This window comes from Citrus clementina, unplaced genomic scaffold, assembly GCF_000493195.1.
Source record: "Citrus clementina cultivar Clemenules unplaced genomic scaffold, Citrus_clementina_v1.0 scaffold_5, whole genome shotgun sequence".
Lineage (NCBI taxonomy): Eukaryota > Viridiplantae > Streptophyta > Magnoliopsida > Sapindales > Rutaceae > Citrus > Citrus x clementina.
In genome coordinates this window covers 13396606-13418650 of record NW_006262201.1, presented here as the reverse complement: position 1 = coordinate 13418650, position 22045 = coordinate 13396606, and the positions used below count along the sequence as shown (strand labels likewise).

General features: G+C 33.4%; 2 protein-coding genes and 1 non-coding gene across 3 annotated transcripts; 1 reads left to right on the top strand and 2 right to left on the bottom strand.

Annotated features, from left to right (window-relative positions):
* Positions 1-2885: 2885 nt before the first annotated feature.
* LOC112098631 lies at positions 2886-2989 on the bottom strand. Its single transcript, XR_002905741.1, has one exon. It is a non-coding gene; the product is annotated as a small nucleolar RNA R71 (small nucleolar RNA).
* Positions 2990-18198: 15209 nt separating this feature from the next.
* LOC18040795 (transcription repressor OFP17) lies at positions 18199-18807 on the top strand. The gene has a single exon (XM_006431936.1). It carries the CDS (start codon positions 18199-18201, stop codon positions 18805-18807), a length of 609 nt encoding a protein of 202 aa, XP_006431999.1.
* A 621-nt stretch (positions 18808-19428) lies between these two features.
* Positions 19429-21725, bottom strand: LOC18040794 (protein GRAVITROPIC IN THE LIGHT 1). The gene is made up of 2 exons (XM_006431935.2): positions 21440-21725; positions 19429-20946 (listed from the first exon to the last, which is right to left on the bottom strand). Exon 2 carries the CDS (start codon positions 20926-20928, stop codon positions 19606-19608), a length of 1323 nt encoding a protein of 440 aa, XP_006431998.1. The 5' UTR covers positions 20929-20946; positions 21440-21725; the 3' UTR covers positions 19429-19605.
* Positions 21726-22045: the final 320 nt, after the last annotated feature.

Here is a 22045-nt window from a genome sequence, read left to right as displayed (position 1 = left end):
ACTTAATTTTTTACCCAAAAAATTAAGAAACATGGATGCCAAATCACTATCATTTGTTTAATAAATGAATACAATAAGAAGAAACTTACTCAAAGTAATGAAAGAGAGAAGAAGCAGGACTTGATAAGAGTAATGAAAGTAAAACAAATGTCTAGAGACTAGTCAGATACACTGAAAACTTTTTTTTTTGTTGTATGCTGAATTAATTGCCAAAATTAATTTCTTTTTACAAATTTAATTAGTGATGATTATCTTATCTTTCTTTACCTGATCTTGTATATTAAACGAGTTAACCTCATACTTTGTGACAACAGAACAACGACAATGATAATTATAACGAGCCTTCTGATAATAATTATGCAGTGACCAAAATCCAAAGCACTACAATGTCTTCAACTAAGCAGTAGGTCACTCAAAGAACTATGACTACTTCTACTTCTTATATGTACAAGAATGAAATAACAGAACTAATGGTTCTTCTTTTAATTCTGCTCAATCAAAGGTACACATAAAAAATTAAATTTTATATTTTAATTTGTTAATGGACTTGAATTGTAGTTTCAGTTCTCAGTTATTATCTAGTTATATTTACCAGGATCCAAGAGAAGTAGCGAAAAGGAAAAAGTAAAAGAAAAGCAATATTAATGATGTCTTGATAAAGAATGAAGAAATGAAAAATAATCCTAATGCTGATTGTTGAGTGTTAGAAAATGTATATTTATAAAGGAGAAAATCGTCATTCTACATTTCAAGTCTTACTAACACCCTTACTTTTATGTATTTATGCTTCTTATGATTTAATTATGTGTGTTTTATTTTAATTAAGTATTTTATGTTTTTTAGGGGCATCATTGTCATTTCACAATGAACGAGAAATCAGACGGCAAAACGGACATCACTTTTGAACTCAGGACAGTCGAAAACCTTATGAGGAGCATAAAAGGAAAAATATCACTGTTTACATGTGCAGTACTATTCACATGTACAGTATTATCTACGTTACTGTTCACGACATTGTTCACATAAACGGATCGATGACATGGCATTGACCGATGATGTGGCATTGACTGATAAGATGTCACAATTCTATTGGAGAAAATTCTTATGCACTGTTGATCGGTCACGTGGCAACATGTTAGTAGACCAAAAATTACGCGTACGGTACATGCATATACACAGGATTATTTTTAACCAAACTGTGTCACTGTTCAAACCGCGTGGTCAAACTGTGTCACTGTTCAAACTGTGTGGTCAAACTGAGTACTGTTGATTGATGACGTGGCGCAATCCTGAGCGTCCAAACTGTTTTTAATCCGATGGCCATGATTTACTGAATGTATCTATAAAAAAAGGGGGTCTCCCCTCCCTAATTTTGCATCCCTGAATCCATTTTTGGGCTGTATTTTCTGTAATTCCTTCTCCATCTTGTATTTTCTACGTACTTTAATAAATTCTCATTTTGCCCCAAATTCAATTATGAGTAGCTAATTTTCTTTCAAGCTTGGGTTGAAGGTGAAGTCTCAACATGTGTCATGGGCTTTATTTGATAAATTTATTTTCTCTTTCCCTCTAATTTTTGTGGATCTTTTGACTTCTCATCGACAAATAATAATAATCTTGTCTAGATACCGCCGTGGTTTCACCGGATCCCTAGTACAAAGTTATTATTATTTGGCATGATAAGCCTTTAGCACCATATTGATTAGAGTGTGGTTCATGAGGTGTGGATTCCCCCTCATGATTTAATTGGCACTAATAATGAATATTTAGCTCATGGTGGATACTGATGCGGATCGAAATATCCAAGCGCTTCAATTATAATAGTTTCCACTTTAAATTTAATTTCGTCATTCCAATTTAAATTTTAGAATACCCCAAATCATTTTCACCAACAAAACCATCCACCCATTTAAAAAATTAATTCTACACACAATTAAAATCCACCTCCTCGTGAGATCGACACTCGTCACCATTAATCTATTCTACAATAGATCCGTGCACTTGTGAGTTCAATAAAATTTGTATAACAAGTTTTTGGCGCCTTTGCTGGGGAGGTAAGTTATTTTAATTCATAGAATTAATTTTTGTGAATAATTTCTTTTATTTGTTTTCTTGTATTTTTTTCTTATTAAAAAAAAGGAAAAAAATGAATCTACATTTAGAGGTAAGAATTTCTTTTCTTTTTCTCTCCTTTAAAATTCTGTAATTTAATTTTCAATTTATTTTTCTTTGTAATTTTTTTTATCTTATTAATTTTTTTTAGTTAATTTATTTAACGTATTTTTTTAAGTGTGTTTTTTTTATAGAAAATGTTGTAACAACGTGATAAGGTTAGTACCGTAATTTCTCCTTCTTGTTTATTTTTATTAATTTTGTTCTCATTTTTTTTGTATTTATTGCATGCATGATCGAAGGTCATTATTACCTAATCTTGAACCTATAGACCTTGAACTAGATAAAACACTTCGCACATACAAACACGTTAAAAATAAATGGATTTGCAATAACAACAAGTACCACCAGAGAGGCCATTTAAGGACTATTTCAGTCCCTTAGCTAATTTGAGCACATCATGCATAAGATACCCAAATGTAGCTATTAGGAGTTTTGAACTAAAACCTAGTGTGCTAAATTGTCTCCCAACATTCTATGGCTTAGAAAATGAGGACCCATATAATCATCTGAATGATTTTCATGCTGTTTGTCAAACTTTTAAATATGAGAATTTTTCAGACGATGATGTTAAACTTAGATTATTCCCATTTTCTTTAAAGGATAGAGCTCGTTCATGGTTAAATACTTTACCTGCTAATAGCATTTCATCATGGGAACAAATGGTAACTAAATTTTTGAATAAATATTTCTCAGTGTATAAAACCAATGTTATTCGCAGGGAAATTTCAGAGTTTACCCAGAGAGAAGACGAGCAGTTTTTAGAAACATGGGAGCGATTCAATGGGCTACTCTTGAAGTGTCCACATCATGGGTACGAGAAATGGCACCAATGCCAATACGTTTTGGAGGGATTATTGCCACATGTACAAGAATAGCTAATGGCAACAAGTGGAGGAGAGCTAATGTCGAAAAATGCATCAGAGATTTAGGAGTTCTTCCAGAGACAAGCGGATAATTCCCAACAACGGAGTCAATCGTTCAAGAATATTAAAAGAATTAAACGAGTGAATAAGGTTCACATTGGCGAGTCAAGTTCGGGAATCAAATAAGTCAAGGAGATAGTTGGAGGTCTTTCTCGACAAATAGCATCGTTACCGACTCTAAATCAACAGAACCACATGACCATGACTCGTACTCAGATCAAGCCAATGCCATAGGTGTAATGAGAAAACATATAACCCTGGATGGAGAGACCGCCCCAATTTTTCGTGGTCTCAAGGATTCCAACAGAATGGACCAGTAGCTCCATCTCTACCAATGCAACCAATTTCTCAAATTCCTCAAGCCTCTTAGCCACCATTCAGACCATACAATCAGAACCATAACTATTCTCAACTCAGATTATGGGAGGATTCACTATAGAATTTCAAGAATATTACTCACTCCACGATTGAACAACAGAACCGCACCATTGATGAACTACGAAATGAGATGAGGGCAGGCTTCAACTCACAAGCCCAATCAGTTTCAAGCCTCAAGAAAATGGTGGGACAACTTGCTTTTTCAGTTTAGACCTTGGCAATGACTGTTGAGAAATGCAAGTTTCCAAGTCAACCAGTGCCTAATCCTAAAGGAGTACATGAAGTAAGTACCAGTTCACCACAGCAATATGGAGAGGTTAAAACAGTCATGACCTTGTGAAAAGGAAAAGAAGTCGACAACAAAGTGGAGATGCCAGTGACAAAAGAAAATCAAATTGTACTTGTGAATGTTGAGGACTCACCATCGGAAGAGAAAGAAGAAACCAACCCACGAGAATATGTTGCCAAAGCTCTATTTCCTCAGAAGTTAGCTAAAGGAAAGAAAGGAAAATCCACAGGTGAGTTTCTTGAAATCTTCAAACAAGTAAGTGTTAACATCCCTTTGCTTGATGCTATAAAATAAGTTCTATCTTATGCCAAGTTTCTTAAAGACCTTTGTACTAAAAAGAGAAACAGTCACGTTCAAAAGAAGGCATTTTTAACAGAAAACGTTAGTTCTATAATCCAACACAAAATTCCTCTAAATTGCAAAAGACCCAGGCTCCCCCACTATCTCATGTAGCATAGAGAACCACATAATTGAGAATGCTTTGTTGGATTTAAGAGCTAGTGTAAATCTGTTGTCTTATTCAGTATTTGTGAAACTTAGACTGGGAGAATTACACCCAACTCCATTGGTGTTACAGCTTGCAGATCGGTCCATGAAAAAACCTCATGGTATTATGGAGGACATGCTTATCCAAGTAGACAAGTTTTATTTTTTTGTTTATTTCATTGTAATTGACACTCAACCAATCTAGGATTCAAGGAAGCACATCCCCATTATCTTAGGCCGACCTTTCTTGGCAACTGCCGATGCTCACATTCAATGCAGAACCGGAAATATGCAGTTGTCCTTTAGCAACATGACTATGGAGCTATACATCTTCAACATTGCCAAACAACCTCACAATGCAGATGATGAAATTGTTGATGTGGATTTAATAAAAGCATTAGTTGATAATACTTTTCTTTCAAACCTTAATGATGACCCTTTACAAACATGCTTAACTCACTTTAGTTTGGATTTTGATATTAGCAGATCAGTCGATGAGGTCAACGCCCTACTTGACTCAGCACCATTCATGGACACCAATAAATGGAAGTCAAGAGTTGAACAACTAGCACCATCAGAGAAGAAACTCATCCCATCATTAGAATCACCATCGAAACTCGAGCTCAAACCATTACCCAACATATTGGAATATGCATTTTTAGGAGAAGAAAGTACTCTGTCGATAATCATCTCATCATCCCTCAATGACGAACAAAATGGTAAGTTGTTGAATGTTTTAAAAGAGCACAAAGGAGCATTATGATGGACCATAGCAAACATAAAAGGTATAAACCCAGTAGACTGCATGCATTACATTCACCTTGATGAAAATGGTAAACTTATTAGGGAAATGCAACGTCGGTTAAATCCTAACATGAAAGAAGTCGTTAGAACTGAAGTCCTTAAGCTATTAGACGCATGTATCATTTATTCAATTTCTGATAGTTCATGGGTCAGTCATGCACAAGTTGTCCCCAAAAAGTTAGGAGTCACAGTAGTTACCAATGCTGATAATGAATTAATGCCCACTAGAGTGACTACATGATGGTGTGTATGCATTGATTATAGAAAGTTGAATTCTGTCACAAGTAAATACCATTTTCCTTTACCATTTATCGATTAAATGCTTGATAGAGTAGCATGCCATGAATTTTATTGCTTTCTAGATGGCTTTTCGGGAAATAATCAGATCCCTATAGCACCAAAAGATCAAGAGAAAACCACTTTCACTTGCCCTTTTAGCACTTTTGCATATAGGAGGATGCCATTTGGATTATGTAATGCACCTGCTACATTTCAACAATGCATGTTAAGTATTTTTTCTGATATGGTTGAACAATTTCTTAAAGTCTTTATGGATGACTTTTCTATCTTTGGTGATTTATTTGATCAATGTTTACATCATCTAACACTAGTTCTGCAGAGATGTATCGAGAAGAACTTAGTCTTAAATTGGAAGAAGTGTCATTTTATGGTAAAACAAGGTATTGTTCTCAGTCACATCATTTCAAGTAAAGGTATTGAGGTTGACAAAGTCAAGGTGGATCTCATTTCTAATCTTCCTCCACCTAAAACAGTCAGAGAAGTAAGATCTTTCCTTAGGCATGCTGGTTTTTATAGACGTTTCATTAAAGATTTTAGCAAAGTTTCTAAACCCTTATGCAATTTACTTGCTAAGGATGTATCTTTTGTCTTTGATGATTCATGTCTTGTGGCTTTTGAAAAATTAAAGCAGTTGTTGACATCATCACCCATCATTCAGCCTCCAAACTAGAGCTTACCATTTGAACTCATGTGTGATGCATCTGATTATGCAGTAGGAGCAGTATTAGGACAAAGAGTTAATCGAATTCCTCATGTTATTTACTATGCTAGTATGACATTGAATGATGCATAGTTGAACTATTCAACTACTGAAAAAGAAATGCTAGCAGTAGTGTTTGCATTGGAAAAATTTCGATCTTATCTCATTGGTTGTAAAATAATTGTGTTCACAAATCATGTTGCTCTTAAATATCTTCTCACAAAGAAAGATGCAAAAGCTAGACTAATTCGTTGGGTGTTACTTTTGCAGGAATTCGACTTGAAATTTAAAGATAAGAAAGACACAGAAAATGTTGTGGCTGACCATCTCTCTCATCTCCATTTTGACACAATTACAGAACCATTAACTTTGAATGAGTCTTTTCCAGATGAACAATTAATGAGTGTGGAAGTATTACAATGGTATGCTGACATCGTGAATTATCTTGTTCTAGGTCAACTTCCAGAGCATTAGACCAAGCAAGACAAGGCTAATTTTTTTGCAGAAATAAAGAATTTCTTTTGGGATGACCCGTATTTGTTCAAGGATTGTGCAGATCGAATTATTAGACGATGTGTCCCAGAAAATGAAATTTAAAATATTCTTTCATTCTGCCATGAACAAGCTTGTGGAGGCCATTTCAGTGCTAAGAAAACAGCTATAAAAGTTTTACAATATGGTTTCTATTGGCCAATTATATTTCGAAATGCTTACACCTTTTGCTCTTCATATGATAGGTATCAACGAATGTGGAGCATTACACAAAGGAACATGATGCCACTAAATCCAATTTTAGTGGTTGAGATTTTTTACGTATGGGGTATCGACTTCATGGGACCCTTTCCCCCTTCTTTTGGCCATCAATACATATTAGTTGTTGTTGACTACGTATCGAAATGGGTAGAAGCAATTCCATACAGAACCAATGATCACAAGGTGGTGATAGGATTTTTGAAAAGTAACATTGCTTCGCACTTTGGATTCCCTCAAGCAATAATCAGTGATGGTGGTACCCACTTTTGTAACAAAGCATTCAAAGTTATTTTGACAAAGTATTCAATCACTCACAAAGTGGCGACCCCGTATCATCCGCAAACCAGTGGCCAAGTTGAGATCTCCAATCGAGAAATAAAGCACATATTAGAAAAGACGGTGAGGCCAGACAGAAAAGATTGGTCATTAAGACTTGATGATGCATTATGGGCATATAGAACGGCTTTCAAGACCCTGATTGGGATATCACCCTACAGGCTAGTGTATGAAAAAACTTGCCACCTACATGTGGAACTTGAGCATCGTGCATATTGGGCCATCAAGAAATTCAACTTTGACATGCAGCAAGGTAGCTCAGAAAGAAGATTACAACTGCCAAAACTTGAAGAAATTTGCAATGATGTATACGAAAATGCCAAAATTTACAAGCAGCGAATGAAAGTCTTTCATGACAAGCAAATTATGAGAAAATCTTTCACTCCAGGTCAGAAAGTGCTTTTATTCAATTCTTGCTTGCACCTATTCTCAGGTAAGTTACGCTCTCGATGGTCTGGCCCCATTATTGTTCATATTGTTTTTACACATGAGGCAATTGAAATTAAGGACCCAAAGAACGGTGTCACATTTAAAGTTAATGGTCAAAGATTAAAGCCATATCTAGAGTATCAATCACATAGAGAGGACATCGAAATAAATTTGAGTGACCCACCAGATTTGAATTGAGTTTTTTTTTCTTTCTTTGTTTTTTTTATTCTTTTGCTAATTGAAATTATTTTTGCATAAGTGTGTTTGTTTAACCATTAAGTTTTCTCTTATCATTGTTAATCATGAGTGCCATAGTTAAACAGTTCCTCCTAGACATTCTTAAACCACTTTAACGTGTAAAATCTCATCTCAAAAGGCAGATTCGATTTTGTAAAACACATCGTATTTGGGCTCTGTAACCAACAGAGTTAGTATCTTATGATGAGGATTTAGAAAGCCAACTCAGAGACATTGAGAGAAGTGTCTACAAGATCGAGTTGGAGCTTGAGGTAAATTCAATAAGAGGATGATTGTAATTTTCTTTATGTGTTTTAGTTTGTTTTTCTTTGTTTATGTGCTTTAGTTTGTTTCCCCGGTGAAGTGGCGGATAACAGTACTCCGTGACAATCAAGTCGGTTACTTCAGTTTTCAGTAATAACTGATATTCTGAGGCGAATGTATGACAGAAACGAGATTTTAGCAAAGCTTCACAATCAATTCCCTTCACTTCCTCAAAATGCCCTCCTTACAATCTATAAAGCTCGGTCTGAACGCATGCGATTGCTCATGAGGAATAACATACCTGCTGACATCCGTTGGTTAATCGAGGCCAAAGCACGTTTGATAGGTGAATTACCTGCAAAATTTATTGCATACATGCCTGGTTGTGGTAAAGGAAATTATGTAAGAAAACGAAGAGCTCAAAGAATTTATGTTGCTTGTCATAAATGTGCCAGAATGAGATGCAATAAAAACCCATGTTCTTTAGGAATGGTGTCTAATAACAGGGAAGATAAGATTCAATTCATTAGGGATGGCTTGAATAAGGAGTCATTGGATGATATCCTTTTGTCTCTTGAAACACATCCCAGTGGATATGTGTAAGGAGCGATTCTCCAGTTATGGCCATTATTCCAGAAAGAGCATGCACGATATAGTCTCTGGAATCTGACTATAAACGACCTTGTTTGCCAGTTTATAAGAAAACTTGATGGGAAGCCCATCCTCGACCCATAGAGGGCGTTCAAGCAGTTTATGGACGTAAAACCAGAGGAAGATGTGAGTCACAGTTGCAATTACCTGTAAATATCCTTTTACTTCACTGTTGTTTTATTTTACTGTTGTTTTATCATTTGCATTATTGTCTTTAATAATTTTATTTTATCATTTTTTTCTTTTTACTGTTTGCTTTTTTACTCTCGAGCCATGTACTTTATACATTAATTGACACTGACATGCTACCTCATACACAGTTGTGACTCACTATCACCAAGATTATTAAATATGATTTTTTGTCAAGCACTCACAAATTGTTTTTGAGAAGTATCCCAATGGCGACTACTCCCAATAGACAATTCAAGAACATTTGTGTGCTTTCTGGATTTAACTATGGCAAACATAAAGAGATCGTTGAGGCAGCCATAGATCTTGGTCGAAGCATAGCAGAGAGAAAATTACACTTGGTGTATGGAGGCGGTAACCGAGGGTTATCAAAATTGGTCTCAGAAGCTGCTTTTGTAAGAGGAAGCCAAGTGTTAGGCATCATTTCAAGGGCCCTAAAAACTTTGGGCAGTTTGTATGACTCACCGACTGGAAAAGAGTTAGTCGTCTCAGGTATGCAAGAAAGAATAACTGAAATGCTTAATCATGCTGATACTTTTATTTTCCTTCCATGAGATCTTGCAACTCTAGAGGCACTTATCACATTAGCATTTTGGGCCCATCTACACGTTCACCAGAAACCCATCGGTTTGTTAAATGTCAATAACTTTTATGATGGCTTCATCGCACTTCTTAACCATGCAATAAAAAACTATTTCATTCCTTCCACAATGAAAAAGCTTTTTATTTGTGCTCACACTGTTAATGAACTACTTGATATGTTACAAGCTTATAAACCAGAGCCAGACTCAAGGACCCTTGTATTGGAGTCTCCAAATAATTATGGTAACAGTAGCCGCAGTAAGAAGTACAAATTAGATTTAACTCTCCGCTTGTAAATATTTTCTTCTGTGTTGCACCACCCAGGTGATGTCTTCTAAACTCTACTTCTATACTTTAAAATATTGAGGACAATGTTTGTTCTGGTTGGGGGGAGGGAATAGTCGACAATTGGGGAATCTTGGTTAAGTTTTTACTGATTTTTTGTTGTAGAAACTAACTATTGCTAATTTTTTGTGTTGAAGATGGCTGAATATGGAGTGTAGTTACTCTAGAAACGCATCTTCTTCGTTAAAAAAAAAATTCCAGACATTTTCTTTTTCTTTATTAAGCTTTGATATTCATTTTTTTTTAACTTCTTCTTTTTAATTTCTCCTTTATAAATATACATTTTCAAATTTTTGAGTCAAAGATAGCTGAATATGGGTGTAGTGCCTCTAGAAACGCATCTTCTTAGTTAAAAAAAAAAACCATTTTCTTTTTCTATCATTTTAAGTGTAACTTTTCTAATTAGTTTTTCTGCATCATTTTTCACCTTTTTGCATACATATTTTCCTTTCATGCTTAGAATAGGTTGGGGAGTAAAATGTTGTTTAAAAAAAAATTGTGTGATTTGTTTTAACATTGAATGACATGATGAATTTCAAATTTTAGTATTTGTATTATCTTTGGTCTTAAGTGATGTTAAGCCATGTTTGCTACTCTACATGTTGATGTCGGAGACAAATATGAGTTGCTTGAAGGAGTGAACATGTCATAATAAGTACCAAGTAAGTTTTTGAGCCTATCATTTTTCCTGGAGAGTAATCATTTTGCTCATTCTTCATACAGCTTAGCAGTTTATTATTTTATACATGATCTTTAGATTTCTTTAGAGTCAACCCTCTAAAAAAAATTGTAAAAAGAAAAAAGAAAAAAATATGTGTTGCTACATTTGGAAGTTCATTTAACTAGTAGATATGGAAGATTATTTAGAACCCTAAAAGACGATGGAAAGGCCATCTTTGATCCGTTTGAGCCTTTCTAGCCAACCCTATCATAAAGTATCCATAGTTAACCCCTTTGAGCCTATATATTAAAAAAAAATTTTTTTTTTTAGTAACCTATCATCTTTTCCCACTCCAATGTGGAGTATCACCTTATGTTTTACGTTTTCCACCACCCAATTATGTTTGAAAATAAGGATGATTATGTATTTTTAATAATGGTGCTAAAAAAAGGATATGTATATATATATATATATATAAATACAATAAAAAAAGATAAAAAAAGAAAGAAAAGAAAAGAAAATACCAAAAAAAAAATATAAAGCACCTTGTAATCTCCAAAAGTCCCTTATTTTTCAAACATACATTTTTGTTTCTTTATTTCCCCTCCTTTGTTAGCCATGACCCTAGCCTACGTTACATCCTAGTAGAAGTCCTTCCTGATTTTAGGGAGCTATAGTCTGAAGTAGAAGCTAGTTATTTGGGCTAAAAAGATGTAGTGGTGCATAAAAAAATAAATAAATAAATAAATTGGGTTGACTAGCATTTTGTTTGACTTGAGATCGTATTATTTCTAAGCTTAAGGCATATTTCTTTCATCTTGGGGAGAGCGTGTGATATTACTTCTTTATTATTTTCTCTCAATTACCATTCATTGGAGTGACTACTTTTTGGATTTAATTTCTTTGTGAGAGTATCACTACTACCAGTGAGATTTTGGGGTTTGACATGTTATTCTTGAAAGCAGCTGTGACAAAGTCTACTGGGCTGATTCATATGGATGATTGATGTGGGTGTGATATTTCTTTATACTGGAGATAATGCTTATACTTTTATTTGATTGTTATCATTAGTTTGATTGAATAAACAAGATTGTTTTAAAAAAAATATATTTTGGGTTTGAATTTTATTTTCGCTTTATTTGCTAGGGACTAGCAATAAGCTGGTTGGGAGGTGTGTTGAGTGTTAGAAAATGTATATTTATAAAGGAGAAAATCGTCATTTTACATTTCAAGTCTTACTAACACCCTTACTTTTAAGTATTTAAGCTTCTTGTGATTTAATTACATGTGTTTTATTTTAATTAAGTATTTTATCTTTTTTAGGGGCATCATAGTCATTTCACAATGAACGAGAAATCAGACGGCAAAACGGACATCACTTTTGAACTCAGGACAGTCGAAAACCTTAGGAGGAGCTTAAAAGGAAAAATGTCATTGTTCACATGTACGGTAATATTCACATGTACGGTATTGTCTATGTTACTGTTCACGACATTGTTCACATAGACGGATCGATGACGTGGCATTTACTGATGATGTGGCATTGACTAATGAGGTGTCACGATTCCATTGGAAAAAATTCATATGCACTGTTGATCTGTGACATGGCAGCATGTTAGTAGACCAAAAAGTGCACGTACGATAAATGCATATACACAGGATTATTTTCAACCAAACCGTGTCACTGTTCAAACCGCGTGGTCAAACCGTGTCACTGTTCAAACCGGTGGTCAAACCGCGTACTGTTGACTAATGACATGGCGCAATCCTAAGCGTCCAAACTGTTTTTAATTTGATGGCCATGATTTACTCAATGTATCTATAAAAATGGGGCCTTCATCTTGTATTTTCTACGTATTTTAATAAATTTCCATTTTGCCCCTAGTTCAATTACGAGTAGTTAATTTTCTTTCAAGTTTGGGTTGAAGGTGAAGTCTCAACATGTGTCATGGGCTTTATTTGGTAAATTTATTTTCTCTTCCCCTCTAGTTTTTGTGGATCTTTTGACTTCTCGTGGACAAATAATAATAATCTTGTCTAGATACCGCCGTGGTTTCACCGGATCCCTAATACAAAGTTATTATTATTTGGCATGATAAGCCTTTAGCACCATATTGATTAGAGTGTGGTTCATGGGGTGTGGATTCCCCCCTCATGATTTAATTGGCACTAATAAGGAATATTTAGCCCATGGTGGATGTTGATGCAGATCCAAATACCCAAGCGCTTCAATTATAATAGTTTTCACTTTAAATTTAATTTCGTCATTCCAATTTAAAGTTTAGAATACTCCAAATCATTTTCACCAACAAAACCATCCACCCATTTAGAAAATTAATTCTACACACAATTAAAATCTACCTGCTCATGGGATCGACACTCGTCACCATTAATCTATTCTACAATAGATTTGTGCACTTGAGAGTTCAATAAAATTTGCACAACACTGATAATGAGAAGAAAGTTGCTAAAGAACCTCCAAAAGATTACACCATGTTGAGTTGTGAGGCCACTGTCTTAATACTATCTTTTGCAATCTTCTGTTAGAGAAGCTATGATTCTTGCTTTGATATATTTCATTATGTTGCTCTCAGTTTGTGTATTTCCTTTGAGTTTATTGTCTTTTCCTAATTCATGAACAACCATATATTTTCATGATTTATTTATTGATCTATTTGTCCCTTTTGTTTAGTTGTTGTGCAGACTTATTTTACTATAGCTCACCATGCTCTTGTTTATGTTTATTGTCAGCACCTTCGATGGAAATCCTTTGGCTACTACAGTGTCTATTGCCTTGCTAGATGTGATTAGAGATGAGAAACTTGCTGAGAGGTATCAAATTCATGCTTACCATCACATATTAGCTTGATTACTTAAATCTTTTGATCGGAAAATAAAAGAAGATACAATTAGGATATGACAAAAGTTTGACCTCACTTGTGCTAAATTTCCACACTTTGCAATTTGAATTTTAAAGTACTGGCAAACCTACATTAAGAATGCATCCCTAGTAATTTTGATCATCAGCATCAGGTTATTGATTTACTTCATCTCATCCATCCCATTATGAAGTTTGGGAAATAATGCTTGATATCGTCTTTATAATAGCCTCTTAACCTTTTTTTTTTTTGTCATAAAGCTAATATCATAAGGTATTTTAGACTTTGGTCTATGGAACTTTTGTGGCTTGAAATATGGCTCTTGCATTATTTGATTCTCAATCCCAGTAAGATCTTTCCAAATTCACGTACAACGGAATCTTATTGTTAGGTTGTTGACCATGATTTATGACTTTTATATTTACATTTCTTTGTAAAGAATCATATTTATTTGGATTTCAATGTCATGCATTGTATTTTAATTTTTTTGGATTAAATATTTTAAAATCTTTTTTAATGTTAGACTCATTTTGTTAGTTTATTTATCAACGACTGCATTTGTGTTTAATTGTCTCAAAAACTTTTCTCATACAATGTAACTAGTTGCAACATGGCAAAATACATTGTCCTGAAAAATAATGTGAGGTAATATTGCTTATCATTTGAAACAAAAGTAATTGTCATGGAATAACATTTTCTGAACTGAAATTTTTAATCACTAGATATCAATTTATGTGGGTACAATATATCGTCGTGAATGTTTTCTTTTAACAACAATTTAGAGTAGTCACATTAACTTTTCTTATATGATATAAATAGTCATCAAATAATAAAATATATTGTGGTTAAAAATAAAGTGAGACTATATTACTTGTCATTTGAAACGAAAGTAATCGTCATATAATAATAAATGCTAGTTTTAGTAATCATCACAAATGTTATACATTTTCTAAGGATTCTCGATTTTAAGTGTAACTATTTTTTATCCCTCCAATATGCCTTGTATCACTTCTTTATAGTGATTTTATATTATGAGGTGAATGGGTCCCAAAAGTTATTCACCGTCATTCTTTTTAAGTTAAATAGTTGATATATAGTACTAAACTGATCTAGAATTCTTAACTTTATTAAAGTTCGGGAAAGCTGTAACAACATATGGCATAATAATGTAATGCTATTATGTAATATGGTGTAATAGCTTTCTTATAGTTTAATAAAGTCCAAAAGCTATATTTTCTAGACTTTAATACAATCCGTGATCTTAGACTAGATTAGTACTCATATATAAGTGTGTGTGTGTGTGTGTGAACATTTTACAATAAAGGAATTCCTTATTTAATAAAGTAAATGACAAGGTAAAAGACAAAAAAAAAAAAAAAGTACTCTCCAGTCTCCAATATAGCTGAAAATAGATCCCTTATTATTATTGTTGTTGTTGTTATGTATAGTCCTCTAATGAAGACATCTTCACTTTGTTAAAGTGAGAATATTACTAAAATACAAAAAAAAATACATATTTTAGTGAAAACTATATTTTTTTGTATTTTAATGTATTGAGATCCATATTTTTTTGTTTTTTATTAACATCCTCACTTTAATAAAATGAGAATGCCTTAACTAGAAATTCTCATGTGCAGGCACTCCCATTTTTCTTTTATGCAGATATGATATTAAGTTGCATGGTTCAATAAAGACAATGTTCAGTTCACTATAAAGCCATATGGTTGAATAATATATCTACCCTAACTCTATTAAATCATATGACTTAATAGAATGTTTGTATGACTATTTATACGTGTGTTTGTGTGTTTCTCCGAGTGTGTATTTCTTCTCTAATGAGGATATTCTCATTTTGTTAAAATGAGAATAAACAAAATGAGAATAAGACTAATATATATAAAAACAAAATAGATTTTATTACATCAGAAATTATTATTTTTTATTTGTTAATGCCTTAAAATTTGTGTTTTTTTTAATCCGTTAGTAACATTCTCACTTTATTAAAATGAGCATATCCTCATCAGAGAAAACTTATATCTTATTAATTATTTTTTGTTCTGTATCCTCTTATTTTTTCTCCTAAAATTAATAAACTTTGATTTCATAAACAAATTCATTAAGTTAATTATCCTTGTAATTCGAAAGGTTATGCTAGGTTCTTAACTGGATTGAATTAATTAGGAAACCAAGATGAACGTTTTTAGCTTTTTACTTTTGCAAATTACGATACATGATTACAAAATGAATTAACTATGATTATTTCTTAATAGAATGGTTTATTTCAGGTCTAGGGCTTTTGAAGGCATCCATTATCTGGAGGAAAGATGAAGCTGTGATCCTCTAATAAATTAGTCGAAAGTAGCTCTCAATTATGTCTTCCTCGAGGATGAAGCTACAAGCCTGTGACTAGTAAAAATTAATGCTGGGAGTAATTTGTCCTAGAAGGTATAAGTGGTCAGTGCCATTTTGTATATTTACAATAAAAGTAATACTTGGTTGTTAATGCAATGATGTCTCAAGAAAACCCTTGGGGCGTGTTTGGCACCCAGCATTACACCTCATTATAATCTTGTATTGTATTAAATTAATACAATACTATGTTTGGCGAAAATTAACACAGTATTAGACCACATAAAATTACTGTTGTAATACACCAAATACCGCATAAAATAAACTCGTGGGGGAGTCGGAATTACGTCTCATTGCGTTAGAAGGAGAAAAAGAGGGAAAAAAAAAGAAAAATGAAGGAGACGAAGAAAGGAGAAATGTCCGCAACAAGAACCAGATGTCCACAACCACCATCTCCGACGAACATGACCTCATCCCCGCCGCCGCAGGTGCCGATTCCACTAGAAAAATAGCTATTCAAGCTCTGAAAAATTACCATATTCTTTCGCATACTATGGCGTCGGCTATGAAGGCATGCAAAAGAACCCAGGCACCAAAACCATCGAAGGCGATCTCAAAGACCCAGCAATCAAAGCCACACAACTCTCCGACAAATCACCCAAAGGGAACTTATAAGAAAAAGAAAGATAAAAAACAGAGGAAAAGGAAAAGAACGAAAAAGGAAACAGAAGAAAAAAAAGGAAAAGGAAAAGAAAGAAAAAGAAAATAGAGGCAAAGAAAAAAAAAAACAAAGAACTATGAAGTTCTGAGAATAAAACAAAAAAGGAGTCTTTAAAAGAGAAAGATAGAAAAAACGGTACTTGTAAATATTGTTGTATTACTTGAATTATTTTAACAATCTATTTTGTTGGTTATCGTACTGCAGCTACTATATTATTTTATAGTATGTGTAATTTTTTTTATTTTATTATCTTAAAATGATTTTTAACTTAATCTTGTACATTTTAATTATTTATTTATGTTATAATATTATTTGAAGGTTATTTGATTGAATTATTTATTTCAATCTTTATGAAAAATTATGATTTTTTTTCAACGTTTATACCAAAAAGATAATATTAAATTTCTAAAATTTAAGAATTCTATATTTAGTATTTTTCTAACTACTAATAAATGTTATTTTATAAATATATAATTTAAATTACTCATTAAAAAATTAATATAGCATAGTGTAATATTAAATATTTATTAAAAATTAATACAGTGTAGTACCAAACGTTATACAGTATTATTATAATACAGTTCTAATGCAATACAGCATAATACAATACACCTGCATTAAAATAATATAATATAATATAATACAATACAGTGTGTTAAACGCACCGTTGATGAATTACGATGTTAATGTATTCGTCTCTCTTTTTTCTTCTTCATTTATCTTTTTCATGTGTACTAACGTAATGATGCCCAATAATAGACTTGTAAGGGAGAGATAAAGTTGAGTAAAGACATAGAATTAAAGCATGTTAAATATAAGAGAGAAAACAAGAGGAGAGAGAGTAAAAAAATAATTAACAATATATTCGTAGCCGTATTAATTATTCATTTTTACTATTAATAAAAAAATTACTATTGGTTTGACTACAAATGTATAATTGACTTTTTTTTTCTTAATATCTGAATATAAATGATATCTTATTTGTTTTTATAAATAAAAAATATTTTAAATATAATTATTTGATATTTAAGTCCTTCTAAATCAAAGAATTATAGTTTTAAAAAATATGTAATAGAAATAATTTTTTGAATAAATATTTATTTCTTCCACTCAAATAAAGGTTATAAAAATTTACTTTTTCTATTCGAATATAAATGTGTGAAAATCATGCATAAATTATAAAAAAATAAATTTTTAAAAATATAAAAAATTAATAGAATTTTATAAATAAATAAGTGCTAAGATCTCGTGTAAACTTTAATGTTTGTATGTAAAAGATTACGAGCTATGCAATGCGAACAAAACACAATATTGGCGGCAAGACTTTCCGAAAATGAATTCAGAATGTTCATGGAAAAGGCTTTCAATAGAAGTTTCGAGGGGTCGACGTGCGTGCATACTTTGCGCATAATAGTCATACATCCCCACAACTTTTTGTTTAAATTAATTAGTTGGTAACGAATATTTAAATCTTAGGTCCTCAATTCCAAATCTATCTTAATATTTTCATTGCTTATCTACTTAATTATGTCTACTTAATTATGTCATAAGCTAAAACCATTCCATATATTAATCAAGACCATCCAATCTCATTTTCGTGGTCTGCCACTTTCTTGAGACCAAATGGTTGAACCCTATAATTTATAACCCAACTACTGCTCTGTACAAAGAACAACAAACGCCACCATCAACAAACTCTATAGCTCTTTCCTTTAACAACACTCGAATACGATCATAATTATCAGAAATGAAAGTGAAAGCATTAGTTGCCGTGAAAACCAAGCTTTTCAGGCCATGCAAGAAGCTCAACCAAATATTCAAGTTTAAGCTTAGAAAATCCTTCTTTATAAGATCTCTTCGTTCCCGTTCTTTTCCTACAACCAAACGGTCCAAACCTCAAAAATCTCCTTCAAGGACTCGAATGTCAGCATTGTTGCCGAGTTTTCGCCCACCAAAGCAGTGGAAAAAGATGGAGAAACTCGCCGAGGAGCACAGGAGTGTGTCCGAGAATCCGGAACGTGATCAAGCGCTCTTTTCGTCGCCTATTACACCAGTGCTCTTTCCATCGCCTGTTACACCAGATTACGTCAAAGCTTGCAGGTTAAGTAAAAGGGATGAAGTTGAAGATGTAGAAGATGCTTACAGGAGTTTTGAGAATTATTTGGTGGAAATGGTTGTCGAAGAAGGAAAAGTTGGGGATTTGACAGACGTTGAAGAGCTTCTTTATTGTTGGAAGAATCTGAAGTGCCCTGTGTTCATTGATTTAGTTTGTAGATTCTATGGAGAGCTGTGTAAGGACTTATTTTTCCCCGAGGATGATGAAGATCATACCAACCTTCAGACTCAACCAAAATGATTTTTTCCAGTAATTGTTCTGTTTTATTATTATTGCAGCGTTCCCCTTTTCAATTTCATTTTTTGTCTCAGATACATACTATATTTGTAATGATTAAACAATGTTTTGGTATGTTTAAGACGAAATTGCCTATTCTTAAGTTGATGTCAAATCGTTGACTTTGTGGGCAAAGACTGTTCCATACTGCCATGTGGCGAAGCAGACCAGAGGTAATCTTCAATTCTGACCATTTGGAACACACACACACACAAAGTTGAGTCTCGATAGCTTAAGCCTTAAAACTAACAACCTGAATCTGAACCGAAACTAACTGTATGCAAAGTCTTTTATGGCAAGGGTTCCACATTCTGGCAATTTCACAAATATTCTATACAACCTGAAAACTAACAAAAGTATGACTAAATCTGAATCGACAGCAACAAGCAATGTGTTAATTGTATGTAAGAAATTTCATCCCAAGTATGCATTAGTCCAGTTGTAGTAGAAAAGGAAGGCATCAGTTATCGACAAACAAACAGAGAATGAAAAGACTACAGTGATACATTATCTAGATTTATATTTACAGTTCAAGAGGCATATAACAAGAGTTTTCAACTTACAATGTAGATATATCAAGAAAAAGGAACTCGAAAGACTACCAATTCTTAGCTTTGGGTGCAATCCCACCTTTTTCTACAACTAATGTTCAAAACAGTTCTCAACTAACTTCCAGTTAAGAAATAAACTGAAAAAGTGATTAGCTTTTATCAATTTACCTGCAGATGACAATACCTTTGTCAGGCATGAATTATCACTCGACTACTTCATTCTTGAAAGATAAACCTGAGATTTTACCAATATTTCTCCAATTTTAAACCCAGGCATTACCATGAATTCAACTTTGTAATTGGTTTGCGCTTCACCAAACCCAGAAGCACCTTCATAGGGTTCCTCGACAGATTGCATGTATACGTCCGAGAATTGGCATCCGCGATTGGCAACAAATAACCTTGCTTTGGGATCAATTGAGGATGCAATCCCGAGTAAAATCCAAACCCATTTTGCCATCTTTGCAAATATTTGGTAGAATGGTGTCCTCGGATGCTTGCCACTCAATACAAAAGTCCTCTGGTCCAAATTCCCAAAGAATGAAGCTTCCATCTGTGGGTGAACAACTAAAAGATACTTTTCTCTGCAAAATTTGGCAAAATTTGAATCCGGATGAATTATCAGGGAATCAAATGGCTCATCAAATCTCATAATATCATCCACATCATATGACTGCAGAGACATCTTATTAAACATCCTTCGTGCAATATAGGCTTCAAATGCATACTTTTTGTGGCATCTTTTGCTGTACACAACAGCATCTTCAATCGAATTTGCTGCCAGGTCCAAATTCCAACCTGAAGCTTTCATCAAGCTAATCACCGGCTTTGCAAAATCATGGATGGATTTTGAGGCTGCCTTGAAGCTATCCTCAAACACATTAACGTTCCAAACTCTCACACTCTTTCTTTGAAGACATTCTTGCCTTATCTTTTCAAGCAGAATTGCATTCCCCAAATCTAAATCTTGGTGCTTTTGTCGCAAATGGAAAATCTCAGAGTCTTTAGCTTTCACATTCTGCTTCAACACCTCTGATATCTTCTCATCGACCTCACCCTCTGCTTTTAGAAGATCAGAACGAGATGATTTCAGCTTAACATTTTTGAGCTTCTTCTCCTTATACATATGCTTGATTTTGCAAAGTGCTTCAAGCTCAGCGACAACAAGCTCATTGGCAGCTATAATCTTTTCCGGGTCATAGGGAATATGAGCTTCCTGTAGCTGAACATAAGCTAATTTCAAACCCGAAACTATATCAAATAACTTTATAATCTCCACATCTTCGCAAACATTGCTTTTACAAGGAAGGTCAACAGGCTGAGGATGGATTTTGATGCCACCACATTCAGTCTCTTGAGAAGTATTCTCACTGCCATCTTTACTCACCGAGATAGTATTGTTTCTGAGATTGGAGTGATTCTCAGAGCAGAAAACACCAATGGATCTCAATTTGCAAACTTTTGCAAATTTGGAGACGATATCGGATATGTTAGAAGACGGTTTTGAGGGCCTAGTGGTGGTGGCACATTCCATTCTTTAAAGATCAATTCCCTAACCAATAAAAGATCTAATGTAAATGGATTTAGCCACTACAAATACCAAAAATTTAAAATGGGACTAGAATGGATATGGGATCCAATACAGTACCTCAAGTGCCTTAAACCCTGCAAGTGCAAACCCAGATTATAGAAAATGAACTAGGGTTTCAGCTAGTGTCTTACTGTTATGTCCTGTAAGGCTAATTAAAATAAATAAAACAGGCCCCAATTCCAAATCAAAAGAGAATAAATAGATTCAAACTAATTAAAAGTACTAACCTTTATGCTAAAACCCCAACAAAACACTCAACAAACACAAAGTGATTTCAGTGAAAACCAACCAACAAAATATGCACAGGATTGAAACTTTAACAACATTAAAAGTACAAAACATTCAACAAAAAAGAAACACGATGCAAAGCAAATAAACAAACAATTTTTGTGCTTTAAAATTTAAAGAACGAACCAAACAGCATTTGGATTAGCAAAAAGGAAAAACAACCCACTTGAATTTAATTACTAAGTTTTTGGCCCTTCTAGTATCTGATCTCAGACGATGGTTTCAAGGTTTCTGGGTTTGGCTGAAGACGAGAGTAGTAAATGCTCAGCAGTATCGATTCTTGTGCTAAAGAAATCATTTATTTAAAGGATCATTTTGTTAAGCAGGCATTTTAGTGTTTTATTTGAAAGAGAGATGATGTTAATTTTGAAAAACATTAAGATTATATAATACTGTTTTAGTGAAAAGAAGTGAAACCGGGAATCTGTACATGTTCAGAAGCTGCTGCAAGAACTGCCAGCAGTATTTTGTTTGAATTCTTTTTATTATGATTTATGTAATAACTTCTATCAAAAAAAAAAAAAAGATTTATGTAATAATTAATAAAGAGATAAGTGCGGTTATTTTTAGAAAACTGTATAATCCACAGTGTATGACCATTTCAATATAAAGTTGTGTGTAAAAGAAAATAGTATAATTATTTTTACAAGAAAATTTTGTAATCGTTTTGCCAAATTATATTATATTAGTGTTTGTGACTTCTACTTAGGGACACTAATATTTGAACAGAAAAATAATAGTAAGGTCTCCCTAAGTTGTATTAAAATTCATC

Coding starts and splice junctions, on each gene's coding strand:
- LOC18040795 (XM_006431936.1), top strand. CDS start 18,199: ATGAAAGTGAAAGCATTAGTTGCCGTGAAAACCAAGCTTTTCAGGCCA.
- LOC18040794 (XM_006431935.2), bottom strand. CDS start 20,928: ATGGAATGTGCCACCACCACTAGGCCCTCAAAACCGTCTTCTAACATA.